At 42.2% G+C, this 14158-nt stretch overlaps 3 protein-coding genes across 3 annotated transcripts; all 3 read right to left on the bottom strand.

The window, feature by feature from the left end:
* Positions 1 to 1314: 1314 nt before the first annotated feature.
* Positions 1315 to 3804, bottom strand: C922_01927 (hypothetical protein; the record flags this gene model as incomplete). The annotated part of the gene is made up of 1 exon (XM_008817526.1): positions 1315 to 3804. The coding sequence occupies one exon, from the start codon at positions 3802 to 3804 to the stop codon at positions 1315 to 1317; it is 2490 nt and encodes an 829-aa protein (XP_008815748.1).
* Positions 3805 to 6117: 2313 nt separating this feature from the next.
* Positions 6118 to 8676, bottom strand: C922_01926 (hypothetical protein; the record flags this gene model as incomplete). Its single annotated transcript, XM_008817525.1, has 1 exon — positions 6118 to 8676. One exon carries the CDS (start codon positions 8674 to 8676, stop codon positions 6118 to 6120), a length of 2559 nt encoding a protein of 852 aa, XP_008815747.1.
* A 1404-nt stretch (positions 8677 to 10080) lies between these two features.
* C922_01925 (serine/threonine-protein kinase PRP4) lies at positions 10081 to 12006 on the bottom strand (the record flags this gene model as incomplete). Its single annotated transcript, XM_008817524.1, has 1 exon — positions 10081 to 12006. One exon carries the CDS (start codon positions 12004 to 12006, stop codon positions 10081 to 10083), a length of 1926 nt encoding a protein of 641 aa, XP_008815746.1.
* Between the last annotated feature and the right edge of the window lie 2152 nt (positions 12007 to 14158).

Here is a 14158-nt window from a genome sequence, read left to right as displayed (position 1 = left end):
TCTACACCATTGATGAACATATAAAATGGTGAATGTACGGGCGATAGGTAAAACAAATCCGCAGAAATGTCACTCCATTTGCGCATTTATGTTTATGTGACATCTTATATGCGTCAGGGTAGGGTTGGGAGGGGGGCTTCTTTTTTGTGTTTACCAAAGGACCGACTTTGCCGCCCCGTTTAAGCACCCAGATGGATACGTTGTCGATTAGTTGTTGACCCCGTCTGTACCACGTTACCTTCCATCAGCCAGGGGAAGAGCCAAATTGGGAAACAAGTTAAAATTGGAAGACGATCCAGCGCGCCAACAACTTTTCCAGGGTACAATACACAAGGTGTGTGCGGAATAAAAAAAAAAGGACTTCAAATATGCGAGGAGGGCTATTTTTCCCATCCGTCGCGTAGCTGCAAAGATATGTTCCAGAGAGATACCTCACTTCGCTTCGCCCAACAAGGGGCGCTATATGCACTCTACACGCCGAAACTTTAGCCAGTGGGAAAAAAAAAAATCGTCTCCATTTACGTTATGGCGTACGCATTTGCAAAAAAATATGCATGCAAATTACACACACAGACAGATTTACGCACGCAGGTAACCACACATGCATGTTTTCCTGCACGACGCGCGTGCTACACAGAGTCCAATGCAACAAAAAAGGGGCAAACGGTGGACAAGTGGACAGGACAGCACGTGCAGAAGCGCGGTACGGATAAACGGCGGAGTGCATCTCAAATACGAACAGATCTCTAATTATGCGGAAGGGGGTTCCTTCCACGAATGTGTACATATTTTTACGCTCAACTCGGTATGGTAATATAATTCAAAATGGCAACACGGCAGTGGTGGGATAAGTGCAGCGCGCCTCCAAACAAAGAACAAAAAAAAAAGAGGGAAAGAGAGATGGACAGGAAGCAGGAACGAGTGATAGAAGGGGAAAGAAAACGAAGATCAGTTTTTTTACCCAACCCAATTGTCACGGGCAGGACTGCATTCCTCCCGTATGCTACTTCCCAACGGTGCTGTGCCGTTCGTTACGCGCCGCTTAGGGAAACTTCACTTACAAGCCATAAATGTTCAGTACCCCCGATTTTGCCTGCCCCGGGGTATCATCAATGGAGGGAGCCGGCGGAGGTGTCCAATTATGCGCGAAGTTTTTGCGGAACCAAAAGGGGAGCAAAAGGGAGTGTCATTCCTATCCCATTTGCGCTGATTCCCAATGCGGATAACTGTGTGCATCCTTGAGTTGATGGTTCTTTCCCTGTTTGGATGCTTCTCCCTTGGGTGATATGTCTTCCCTCGCGCTATCACTCTGTCCTACTTATCTGGGGATAGCTCCTCGTACTTTCCCCCGACGAAAACCTTGGGAAGTAGGAATTCCTTGTCGAAACTGTTCTGTACAATTTTGGACTTATCAGTTGACCTCTCCTGTTTAGACGCCTCCTCCTTCTGCTGCATGATGGCCTGTTGTTCGAGGGCCCTCTCATCACCGCATCCCCAAGCTTCCACCTCATTGACGGACAGTTTATAAAGGAATCTGTCCGCATTATCGTCGTCGTCTTCATCCTCGTCTTCATACGCTCCCCGTGTGTGACTCACGTTTCGAGAATTGATACCACTGGTGGAGGTAGCATTGTTATTACTACTCTCCTTTTTATTACGGTCTCGACTAGCACGCCTCTCCTTCTGATGGTGAGGGAAGTACAGGTGGCCACTTTTATATGTGTAATCCGACTGGGTACAGTAGGAGTCCTTAAATTCGTCACTGAGAAATAATCTGAAGCACTCAGTTCTTCCTCCAAACCCGAGGCCCTTTGGATAAAAGGAGTTTTTGCTATTCAAGTAGACATAATTTGTGCCAAATTGATTTGATCTTAAAATTCTAAAAACGGGATGAGCTGAAAATAAGAAATCGTTGGATGAACCCTGGAAGAGGTGAGAATCCTTTAAGGGGGTAGTACTCACAGCTCCCAAAATTTGATTATCCTTTGTCTTGATTACAATAACAACTGGGGACTCATAATAGAAAAGAGAGCTAATAAATCGGTTGAAACTTGTGCCTTGTTTCCATGAAGCATAGAGTCTAAACCATGCGTTGTTCAAGAAACATGGGGAGCACTGTCGCAAGGTGAAAACAATTTCGTCTGTTAATATTTTACTTGTTTTGTTTAAAAATAATCCTCTCCACCCCTTTGTTGCATTTTGAATTTCCACTATGGAAGATGACTTTTCGTACTTGTCTTCATTCAGCTTGCTTCTTTTTTCATCTTGTTCACTTTTTTCTTTTCTTTTTTTTATTTCGCTCTTTTTCATGTTCGTATATATCGTGTGTATCAGCTCTATGCTGTTTATGCACATGTCGTTCAGATTTTCGAATTCGTCTTCTCTTTTGTCATCATTTGTCCCGTTTGGCTCGTCCCCGTTCTTCCGTCCTGCCTCGCCCGACAGGACATCATCGCTGTCCATAAAATGCTTAAACGTCGCGTTGGTATAGTTTCCACTCAAAACTGTGAACGTCGAGCTGATATATTCAGTGGCCAGCGAATATATGGAGTGCTTGTTATTATCGATCGAGTTTACAAAAAGTCTAAATCCGGTGATAATATTTTGGAAGTCTAATTTTGCCTCGAGAGAATAAAACAGTTCGTTAAAGAAATAGGCCACGTCCCAACTGTTCTTTCTGTTCAGTGCTGGTATATCATCGTAGCCACTGCTTGCCGAGAGTTTTAAGAAGTCGTTTTTTTTTCCTGAAATGGGGTTCCTATTTGTTAGCTTAAAAAGAGTGTTATCTGAGCATAGCATGTAGAGTTGCTCAATATACATGTAGGTGAACAGGTGGTGCATGGCTTCTTCCACAGATATTAAATCCTTCATGATGTAGTTTTTTGGGTACTGATTCTTTAGTTTATGTTTGTCCAAAATAAATATATTATCCTTGATAAATTTGTAATTTCTTTCCTTTTTTTTATTTTTATTTATTATTCTTACATTTGAATCTGAGAGGACGAATTCGAAGGAGTTTCGGTTTCGACCCATAGGGTCTTCTTCCCCAGGGGAGTCCTCATCATCCGTATCCGCGTCGACATCGTTTTCCTCATTTGGGGGATTATTCCCCAAGTAGGGGACACCTCTTCCTCCCTGGGGATCTCCCTCCCCATCTTGGTCTACCCCCTCTTCCTCAAGGGTCACATCCTCATTTGTGCAGATTCCTTCACTGGATTTTTTCCCCCTGCCGCTTTTAAACGCACAACAGGGTGTGTCCCCTTTTGGTTCACTTTTATTGTCATCCTCCTTAAGGAAGACCCTCTCCATGCCGTTTTCATTATCTGCCTCTTCTTTCTCTTCTACATTTTTCAATTTCCTCGACTGGATATTGCTATTTATACTCCGGTTATTTCTCTTCGATATTGTGTACTTTAAAAAGGTCCTGAATAATATTCTCACGAGAACTCTCGTTTTGACAGTACGAATATAGGACAGTATATTTATAATATCCTGCAGGGATATTTCACTATTCACTTTTTTACTGTTTTTATTAAAAAGGATATTTAGGGCATAATTCAAAGCATAATTACTCATCTTGTTTTCATTTTTCCTGTTTGTTTTTCTCAACACTTCATAGAAGGAGGGAAGTACAAGGGCAATATAGGGTCTTAAGATGTGAGGATACACGTAAATAAAATCTAGGGTTCTGACCCTCTCGTTTATTTCCTTTTTGTTTAGGTTAAATCTTTTTCGTATTTTATCTACATCTTCCTCGCTCAGAGAACCGTAGTTCAGGGTATGCTTTGAGTGTCCCTCCCCCATGTTTTGCAGGGCATGGAAAAAAAAGTGGAAAAAAGTTCCGGCGAGAGTTAGCGGGGAGGTCGGCAAACAGGCCTACTACAGAGGACCATTAAAAGGAAGCTGCTTCGTATATACAGATTAAGAATGCCACTTGAAAATGTTACTTAAATGGCCGTCAAAATGGTACTTAAAGTGCCATCAGAAGGCTACCTAAGGAGCCGCTTAAAATGCTGCTTAAAAAGCGGTAAAAATGCTCCTTCAGAACAGCGATGAAGAACGGAACAGATTTGGCTCTACAGATATGACCTCGAAATGAATATTCACGCACGCGCCTAGTCTATGTCGTGCGTTCATCCGGAAAATCCCTAGGAAACCATTGATTGCGTGAGAAAATTAAGAATTTTTCCTTTCGCCCAATCATCAATTCGTGACTCTTTTTCTTCACCCCGTTGTTGTAGGCTTTGGGAAACGCGCATGTCGATGTATAGCACGCAAAATTTGACATGCAACAAAAGTGGGGCACAGGTATTTACCCCTGCGGCGAGAATCAGCCTGTTCCGTTTTATGCGACATCAATCTTTTTTTTTTCTCCTTCCATCACGATGCCTCTGCTCCGTATGAATATATGCATATGCAGCGTGCACGCCAAGGTGCTATAAACGCGCACGTGCTTAGATATATATTATGTATATATATATGCATATATGCACGCGGCGAGCACCTCCCCAGTGGGCGATCTCCCGTGCCTTTGGAAAATCCCCATTGTTTCTTCCGCCCCCCCATCGCGCGGTGGAACGCAAAAGGGAGAAAATTCGTTCCCTCTTTACCTCCAACTGGTCTTCCCCAGTTACGTATGATGCTTCAATTGGATAATTAGTCCTCAAAACTTTCACTTGTGCTCAGAATGGGGGGCTGCAAAGAGGAAATAAAGTTATTTTCCCCCCTCTATGCGTGTACATAATGACATGTAAACCGTTACGCCGCGTATGCCAATTTTCGATTGCCCCTCTTCATTTCACTTGCGCATAAATATGCGGCGTTTATGTACTCTCTCGTACGCGCCCGTGCATGCACCTTCACGTCTACACATATACTCGGATGCACGCCTTCACCCTCGCCCTACCAGTATCTGCAAATTGCGTTTGGCCCGTATAAAAGGTACAGTGGCGTTTTGTGCATAATGTGGCACTTGCCGGATTTCTCCCTTTTTTATTTCTTTTATTATTTTATTTTATTTTTTTTTTTTTTCCTTTTTCTTCTTTTTTCTCCTGCCCTTCCCAATGGAATCTACGCGGCTGCAATATATGCGCAGCTCTTCTAAGCAGTGCCGGTAGCGAAGCAGACGATTGCACTCTTCACTTGACGTTTCGCGCATGTGTATACACATGTATACTTATGCGCACCTCCGCGCGTATGTGTTATTGTGTATGACTATGCGCTCCTCCCACATACGTCTACACATACTTATGTACACAATGCGATGTGCAATTTCTTCTACCCCCCACTCCATGTTTTTTTAAACGTTGGAAGTTCACTTGTCGCGGAGAAGAAACATATGGACAGGACGCACCCATTCGTGATTTGAAAACCGTAAAATTGTCATGGAAGTTTTATTTAATTTTTTTTTTTGGAAGGGAGAAAAATGGGAAGTGAAAACACGAACGCCTGCGTTCGCGCACATTTGGGTTTTTACTGCAGTTGGAACCAACTGGGGATCTTAAGCTGCATGTCAAGTGGTATGTTATGCATTACGCGCCATGAAATATAGAAAGCGCCTCACGAGGCATGACATATAAAAAGCACATCACGCGGCACAACTTATAAAAAGCGCATCACGCGGCACGACTTATAAGAAGCGCATCACGCGGCCCATAATGCCGCTCACAAACAGGACAGCAAATAGGGGGGAAAAATCAAATAATTACGTGCTATGCGCCTTTCTTGCTCACCCTTTTTTTCTATTCTTCTGTAAAAAAACTGGGGTATTTTTGCGCTTCCCCACAGTTTGGAAAAAAAAAACAAAGAAACACGTGCCTTTTTGCAGGCGTCATTATTAAATTTGGCGTACAAAGATATATGCATATGAATATGCAGGCATTTTCGTGCGTATATATCTCTACACAAATTTACTAAGTGAATGAAGCATGCCACCTCTCCGTTGTAGACGCGTGTTTTGCACACATATATAGTGGGGTTGCTACGTGGAGTGGTTCTCCTGGCACGTGGCCCTGCACATCAACCAAGGTCCGTAGGGTATGCACACATCCCTGTAAGCGTCCCTCTTGCAGCAGCAACTTTTTTGTGTGTTTGTTTGTTTTTTTTTTGCAACCCGGGTTAATACTTATGTCTCACAAACGGAAAGGCACACACGTGGGCGAGCGCAAACTTGTGAGCCGATCTGCTTCTTAGTATTTTATATTTTTTTTTCTTTGAAAATTCTTGCGGGATGTCGGTAGGTATAGATATGAGAACCTTTTCATTATTTTTGGCAAACTCCCTTTTGATATACCCCTGAGCAATTCGCTTTTCATAAACGGGGCTCCATGTGCAGGAGGTTACATAGCCAATGGGTTCCCTATACGGATAGGACAATATTTTGCACGTCTTAAAAATTAATTCCTTAGATACTATGCCAATGCGTAGAAACTTTGACTTCATGCTGAATTCCTTCAGCAGATTTTGGTACCCAAAAATGTTTCTCTCTTTAATCTTTTTATATTTTAATGTCCAAGCAAGGGATGCAGTAATGGGGGTTGTGTTTTTAAAAATGTCGATGCCGTAAAGTGGAATCCCTGCCTCCATTCTCAACATATTCAAGGCATATGCTCCCGCCAATTTTACCTTCACATGGCTTAAAAATAATTCAACGTAGTAATCACTTATGCTATTATCTACAACGAATTCGAATCCATCTTCTCCTGTGTCTCCACATCGAATGCAGAGAATTTCGTACTGGTTCATCGCATCAGGGGGGGCTACTTCCCCCCTCACATTTATCGCCTCCTTTGCATTTTTCACCACGTTCAACTTTTTAAAACTCATGTACGGGATGTTAAAAAAATTATCCTTTTCTTTTTCTTCTCGTTGGAAGTGTAGCCCATAATGTTGACATTTTTCCGTGTCCTCTTTTATTACATTTTTTAGGAACTTCGCCCCTTTCTTCCCTTGGGATGCATTTCCCCAGTTAAAATAATCCAGCACATCATTGAGGACCAGGTTGCTTAGCGGCCCCTGCAAGGACAGCACCCTCTTGTTTGTCTCGACTTGTATGTGGACATCCATTCCGCTGTCTCTGCAAAATAAAATGTAGTCACTTAAGAATTCATAAAGGCCCTTCTTATAGTATCCTGACGAGATAAGCACGACTTCGTTTTCTCCCTTTAGTACGTAAGCCGTGTCTAGTATGTATGCTTTGTTATCCAACACACAGGCGTAGCAGACGTCGTTGCTGTTCATGTCATTAAGGTCACTAGATAGGAACTGGTTACATAAGTAAATGCAATCTCTCCCGGTGAACTTTATTATTAGTTGGTACGATTTATCAAATAAGCTGCAAGCATTTCTTGTGTGGAAATATTCCTGCAGAGTACCCTTAGAGAACTTGGACGCAATAATGCAGTTATTATAAAGAATGAATGAAGCTCCCTGGCTGCTAAAAAGAGATCCCAGTTTTATATTCCTATCAGCTGTGCTTAACGTGGTGAATACGTCTAGGCAACTTATGTCGATCTCTTCTCCTTCATCTGCGTAATTTAAAATGTCTTCGATGTAAAGCTTTTTTAGAATTTGCTCATCTTGGCGCTTTTGAAGTACACCCTCTTCAGTTATGTCACTTGCGAAGTGTGTGAGGTTGTACTCCAGGAGTGGTTCCACTTCTTTATTCACTTCTTTAGCCACTTTTTGATCCACTCCTTTATCCATCTCTTTATTCACCTCTTTATCCACTTCTTTATCCATTTCTTCATCTCCGCCTTCCATTCCATTGCTTTCCATGCCTTTCCGGATGCGCCTATACGTTTCGGGTTCCTCCATTGGAAAGGGGCTCTCTCTGCCGGATGCCCTCTTTTGGCACATTTCGCCGCATGTATATCGTTGAGGGGGGTGCACGATCGCCCCCTCCTCTTGGGGTATTTCCATCCGATTGGTGGTACCCTCCCTATCTACGCACGCCTCATCTCGCACAACCTTGCAGTTGCCCCAGAGAGCCCCACCCGAGATATTCCTCCTCTTCCTGCGGACATCTTTCAAATACCCTGGAATCTTTGCATAGCCGTTCTCAGTGCAACTTTCATGGAGGCGGTTTATATTGGTGTACTCGTTCGTTAGCTGCTTTATATGCGTGTCGACAAAATACTGTGGATTTTCAATTTTGTTAATTATTTCTTTCTTTTTGTCGATAAAGTTGTCACATATAGAGAAGAGGTTTACATTTGGTGGGAACATCTCGCATCCGTCTTCGTCATTCTTCCCATCACTGTAGGGGTGAGGCTCCCCCACCTTGGTAACCTCCTTACGAATTTGTATAAGACGGTTTATGCATTCCCTTTCTTCTGTACTGACTTCCTCCTCTACTTTTTGTTCATACATAAAATTCGAGCCATTATTCTTGGTCACTTGCTTGAGTGGGTTATATATCCAGCCGCCCCAGCTGCCCTTCTTGACCTTGGAAAATTTGGGCACGTGGTTAGGGTTATGTCTGTACTTTTCCTCGTAGAATCTCTCCCTCTGCTTTTGCCTCCTCCTGGTCACTGCGCCATACGTCCCGAAAGCTCTCTCTCCACTTTTGCATATCCATATTGGGACACCATAAAAGCGGTTGGCTACAATGTTCGCAGGTGAAACTACTTTCTGAAGACAAATTATTCCATTAAGGAGAGAAAATTTATTATTCATCTGAAAGTTCTCGCAGGGGTGAAGCAGGGAATGGCGTTTAGCTAGCTGGGAGGGGGCGACGGGTGTCAAATTCTCCCGCACGGGCAAATGTCACCATGTGAGGGGAAGTTAAATGCCTGGTGAGGACAACCGTGCATATTTCTATGCTCAGTTTTGATGCGTACCAGGGTGTGGCGGTTACAGGTACTTCCTCATTTTTTTTAAAAGCTTATTTTATTGGAGCCATTCGAACCATTGGTCCATATTAACATTGCATTTGCGAGTTGCCCATTTGGTGCGTCTCCCCTCCCAAGTGTCGCACTATTCACGACGCTGCCTTCTACAGGAGGAACCAACTTCCTTCGCGAGGAGCAACTGTTCCCATTACGTTACAGAAGAGTTGAACCTATTTTAACTCTCATTTTCCCCCCAGTGTGACCGCGTCTCGGAAAATACCTTCAACAGGATGGCGACATCAAAGGTGTCGTAAAAAAGAGCGGATCCTTTGCGCTCTAATGAACAGGCAACTACTAAACCCCTTCGCTTGGGATATTTCCATCCGGATGGTTTCCAAAAAGGATTCTTCCCTGTTCCCGCACCAGCGGCACCAAACTTGTGTGCGTAGCGTTTCAGAAAATGTTAAGAAAAAAAGCCCTATTGGGCAGCAACCCCTCTGGAATCGTCCCAATTTGGACGAACCTTGCTTACCGCGCCCTTATCGTTTAGTCAATTCCGCTAAAAGGCACAGGTGAAGGGAGGCGTATCCCCTATCGAAGTGGCCACAATGTGCAAATTTTTTTAACACACGTAGAGCCCCTTTCACGAGTTGAGACAAAAAAAAAAGAAAAAGAAAAAAAAAGGAGAGGAGAGAAACAAGGCTGCGTCCACGCGGACATTACTGTTAGCGCACTTGCTCACTTCCACGTATACGATGCGTAACTGTGGATACCAAAACAACATGCGGAGGTAGGTGGCGAATGTGTTCGCACCAAGGATGCACTCTGAAGTAGATGTTGCTTTTCCAAGAATTTTGCCACATTCTTCAAAAAAAAAAAAAAAAGAAAAAAAATTTAAATAAATAGATAATTAAATGGATAATTAAATGAGGAAGCCAACTGTAACACACGAAAGGCCTTTTCTTTTTGTGTGCAGCCCACCACGTACGTATGCTTCCATCCCCCCCAATACGTGCAAACGCAGAGGACAAAAACGTTGTGCTTATTTCAAATGGGTTCTGCACACAGGGGGTCGACGGGGAGCCCACCTCTCTACCATAATGCGGTACGTACTATGTGTACACCATATGCGCGTTTCTCCTTCCAATGTGGGTTGCTCGATAAGGGATGCGGAGGGAATGGTATACCCCGCCTCAAAAGGTGACTCCCAATACGTACCCCACCACGCGTAAGGCCCTTCACCGGTACATCAAAAAAAATGAGCAAGAATGTTCTCCTCCGCGAACTCGGTATTCTTGTACAACTTCCACGTCCTGTCAAAAGACGTGGAGGATATGAAGCTCCCATCGGGAGAAATATCAACATTTCTCACCTTATTATCATTATTGTATAAAATCTTGGTACAGTAGAAATTCACGGAATCCCATATTTTGATGAAGGTATCGAAGGAACTGGATGTTATGTACCTTCCATAGGTTGGCTCGAAAACTGCGTCCGTTACGATTTTGTTGTGTGCAAGGATATTACACGAAACGGTAAAATTTCTCAAATCGAATATCTTTATTGTATTATCAGCTGAGCAGGTACAGAACATGTTTGGCATGAACGGATTAAAATTGATGTTCATGATGCAGTTATTATGAACCATTTTTTTTCTGTCAATATTTTTTCCCGTTCTTATGTCCCATAGCATTAGCCCCCCCTTGGAGTCTCCAGATAGGTATAAATTTCCATAGGGGTTAAACGTGGCAGAATACACATTCGTATTGTGACCCTCTTGGTAAAACAGCTCTTCCTGCGTTTCGATGTCGAAGAACTTTATCGTTTCATCTTCGGAGCATGTCAGTACGTGTCTGTTTAATGGGTGAAAGGATATTTTGTTGATCCGATCGTCGTGTGCCTTCACCTTACACAACAGGTGTTTTTTACCGTCTTTACCACTTTTACCGCGTTTACTGTCGTTATTGGGATTTCTTTTTTTTCTTTCCCCATTATCCTGCTCACCCTTTGCCTTTGCGTCGGCACCTTTGGGGTCCTCCTCTTCATTATTGCTCAACTGGTCGGCGGAGTGTTCTCCGCTTTGTTTCTTCCTCCCCCCTGCCGCTTTTCTGTGAGCGTCCCTATACGAAACGCCCTGCTCATCCAAGTCATCCAGCAAGTCCTCTTCGGTGAAGGGCCTCCAAAGGCAGAAGGACCTATCAGATGAGCAGGACACCAAGCGAAGGTCTATCTTCTGCACATCCTTATAGCTAAGTGTACTATAGTAGGAATAATTATTGGGATAGTTCCAATCAATGCAATTTATCTTATCCTCATGTCCATTTTTAAGTGTCTTCACGATGGCGTAATTATCATTCTGATAATTAAAAATGTTAATATACGTATTATAACTGCTGACTGCAAAGGAGCTATTGTCAGGGGAGAACTTCCCCATTGTTAGAGGTCTATCATCACCCAGTTGAGAAATGAATAAGTCGAATTCACTCTTCATATGTTCATTATACAAGGATATATATTTTTCAAATTCATCCTTGGAAAATCTGTCTTGAAATTTGTTTATCATTTCTTTGTACAATAATATCCTCGGCAACGTTTTTAAGGTTAAGTCTAGACGAGCTATCTTAAGTTCTTCCGAACTTTCTGTGTAGAATTTTTCCGTGATGGTACTCCTTACAGTGATCCCTTCAGCTGCAATACTTTGTTCTTTTAACCTCTTCGTCCCTAACTGCTCTTCCAATTCATTTATTTTTAAATATTCTGGTGAATTCACATCATACAGTTTGCTAAAATCGATGTAGTACCTTTTCAGGATGTTTTTAAATTCTTGCACTTCCTCCTCATTATGGATATTTTTCTTTTTTACAAATTTATCATATTTTGTTACTAGTACACTTTTGAGTCTTTTTCTTTTATCATAGCTATCTTCTCCAAAGAGACAAATCGGTTCTTTCAATAATCTGAGGATATTCTTCACATCCAATTCCTTAGTGGGGATTCCCAAAGACACTTTCCTCATTTTACTTTTGATTTCAAATTCTTCCAGTACATTTTCGCTGCTGGTCATTTCCACCTTCCCTTTGCCGATTCCTAGCCCTAGGTCCATCCCTATTCCGCTTTTTTTCAGCTTCCCATTTTCGTTTAATATGGATTCACTGAGGACATCGCTGATTTTCATTTTTTCCAGACGATGCAGTAGCCAGGCAAGAACAGGGGATGGGGAGAGGTCTTACCAAGCAATCTTTCTCCTCGTGCACAGAGATCTTTGCATACATACGTATATACATGTATACCTGCGCAATATGTACGTGTTGTACACGTTTAGGAGCCCCCTCTTATCTGGGCCCCGAAGTGAACGCGAACCGAATGTGAGGCGAATGCGAAGTGGCTAGTGCCAGGATGCACACATAACATATCATATGCCAATCCCGAAGGAGTTATAATACCATAGCACGAAAAATATCCTCGTTTTTACCTGCGTACAACTTAGACCAACAACGATGACCCACATGAAGGAGTAGCTACTATTCTATATATACGCGACATGGAAACGGATTGTTGGATTTTCTCCCCCTGTATCTGCTTTTCCTCTTCATATCATGCGCCGCGGAATCGAAGCATTGCATACATATAACTGCGATGGAACAGTTTGTAAATTGTTGAAAAAGGGGGCTGGAAAAAATGAACGGAGAAGTCAAAGGGGGAAAATAATACGGGAAGAGTGAATAAAATTAAAAGTGAAAATGGTAGAATAATATGGAAAACTCGAAAGAAAAAAAAAAAAAAAAAACCGACAGAAAGATTACGCAAAAAATGAAGGCGAAAAAAAAAAAAGTAGCCAAGCTGGTTAAAAATTTGTAGGTTGGGTGACGCACGTGCTTTATCGAAAAACGAAGCCGCTCTGTTTTGAAAAAGTTCTGCCATACATATGGCGCATACAATTTACGTATGTAACTACCTCAAGCTCCTTTTTAATAATAAAAATACAAACAGTAAATTGTTTGGGATAAAACCAAATGCACAGAAAATGAACACATTCTAGAGGGGTGGCCTGCCTTGCACGGTATAGTGCTACAGTTAATTCGTTAGAAAGTGGCCGGCAAGCCCCTGGGGGAAAAAAAGAAGCATCCCTATGACAGTACAAATATGATACAACCCGTGTGGTGTACTATAATTTCACACAGTATTAAACGAATGTGTTATATATGCGCAGGATGCTTTGCTACGTCAACGTTGCGAAGAAAATGGCGGTCTACTTTGTTTTTCTTTTCCAGCCCTTCCTTTTTTTTAGCTCCTTCCACGTATCCAATAGTGTCAAAGTATTAGGCAGCACTATTTTTATGTCCCTCCATCTGTCATATGCATTGTAAACCAATTGGCAGGCCGCTGTCAGTGGTTCCGGGTTACATGTGTCCCTGGCAGCATGTTTAGGTATGTGCACCCCTTCGTGTATTTAACCAGGTCCAAGTATATAATTATGCACATGTTTGTGCTGAGGATTGTCTACTAAGTGACGCCACTCACTCGTAAGTAAACTCGTTTTTATTTGTTCAAAAGAACCTCTCTGTAAGGTCTTCTTTGTTAAAAGGGGTTACCCTTTTTGTGCTTGTTTTGTTTTTTTTTTTCTTTTTCATTTATTACTATAATGCAGGGGGATAGGCTGGCATATCATAGGGGTAGAAAATGAAGGATGCCCAATGACGCTTCATGCCAAGGTGTTATTATTAAAAAACAAATGAAAAAAAAATGAACATTTAAAAAATAACATAAATATAATTTATTCATAAAAAATGGAATAGGAAATGGCATATCCCCACAGGGATAACTTTTTTTATCACTATGAAGCCTTTATTTTCTTGTCCAATTTTCTTTTTTTTTTTTTTTTTTTTTTGCGAACATCGCATAGGTAATGTTAACATCCCCTACAGCATACGTTAGTGCCATTGCGAGGAGCATTTTTTTTTTTTTTCTTGCTAAATCGAACCATTTAAAATTACTCGCAGCGAAGAAAACGAAATTTTGTCAAAATTGCGCTTTTCTCGAAATGTACTACACCCTTCCGCTTTGTGCTATTTACAGAGGGGAGGGAAGACACATTTGCGTAAAAAATATGCGCTTACCAACGGTTTGCATACTTGAAATGAGGGGGGAATTTTCTTCAAAAATGTGTGTGCACGATGGTAGAGGTGTGAAAAACCAGTATGTATGTTGCTCGCACAGGTGTCATATATTACATACGTGCGTGCTATGCTATATACTGTATCAATAATATCTCCTCGTTTCACTCATTTATGAACAGCGCGGACAAACTGTTTACGCACATAGGTGCG

Source organism: Plasmodium inui (genome assembly GCF_000524495.1).
Source record: "Plasmodium inui San Antonio 1 unplaced genomic scaffold supercont1.6, whole genome shotgun sequence".
Lineage (NCBI taxonomy): Eukaryota > Apicomplexa > Aconoidasida > Haemosporida > Plasmodiidae > Plasmodium > Plasmodium inui.
This window is presented reverse-complemented; position numbering and strand designations above follow the sequence as displayed.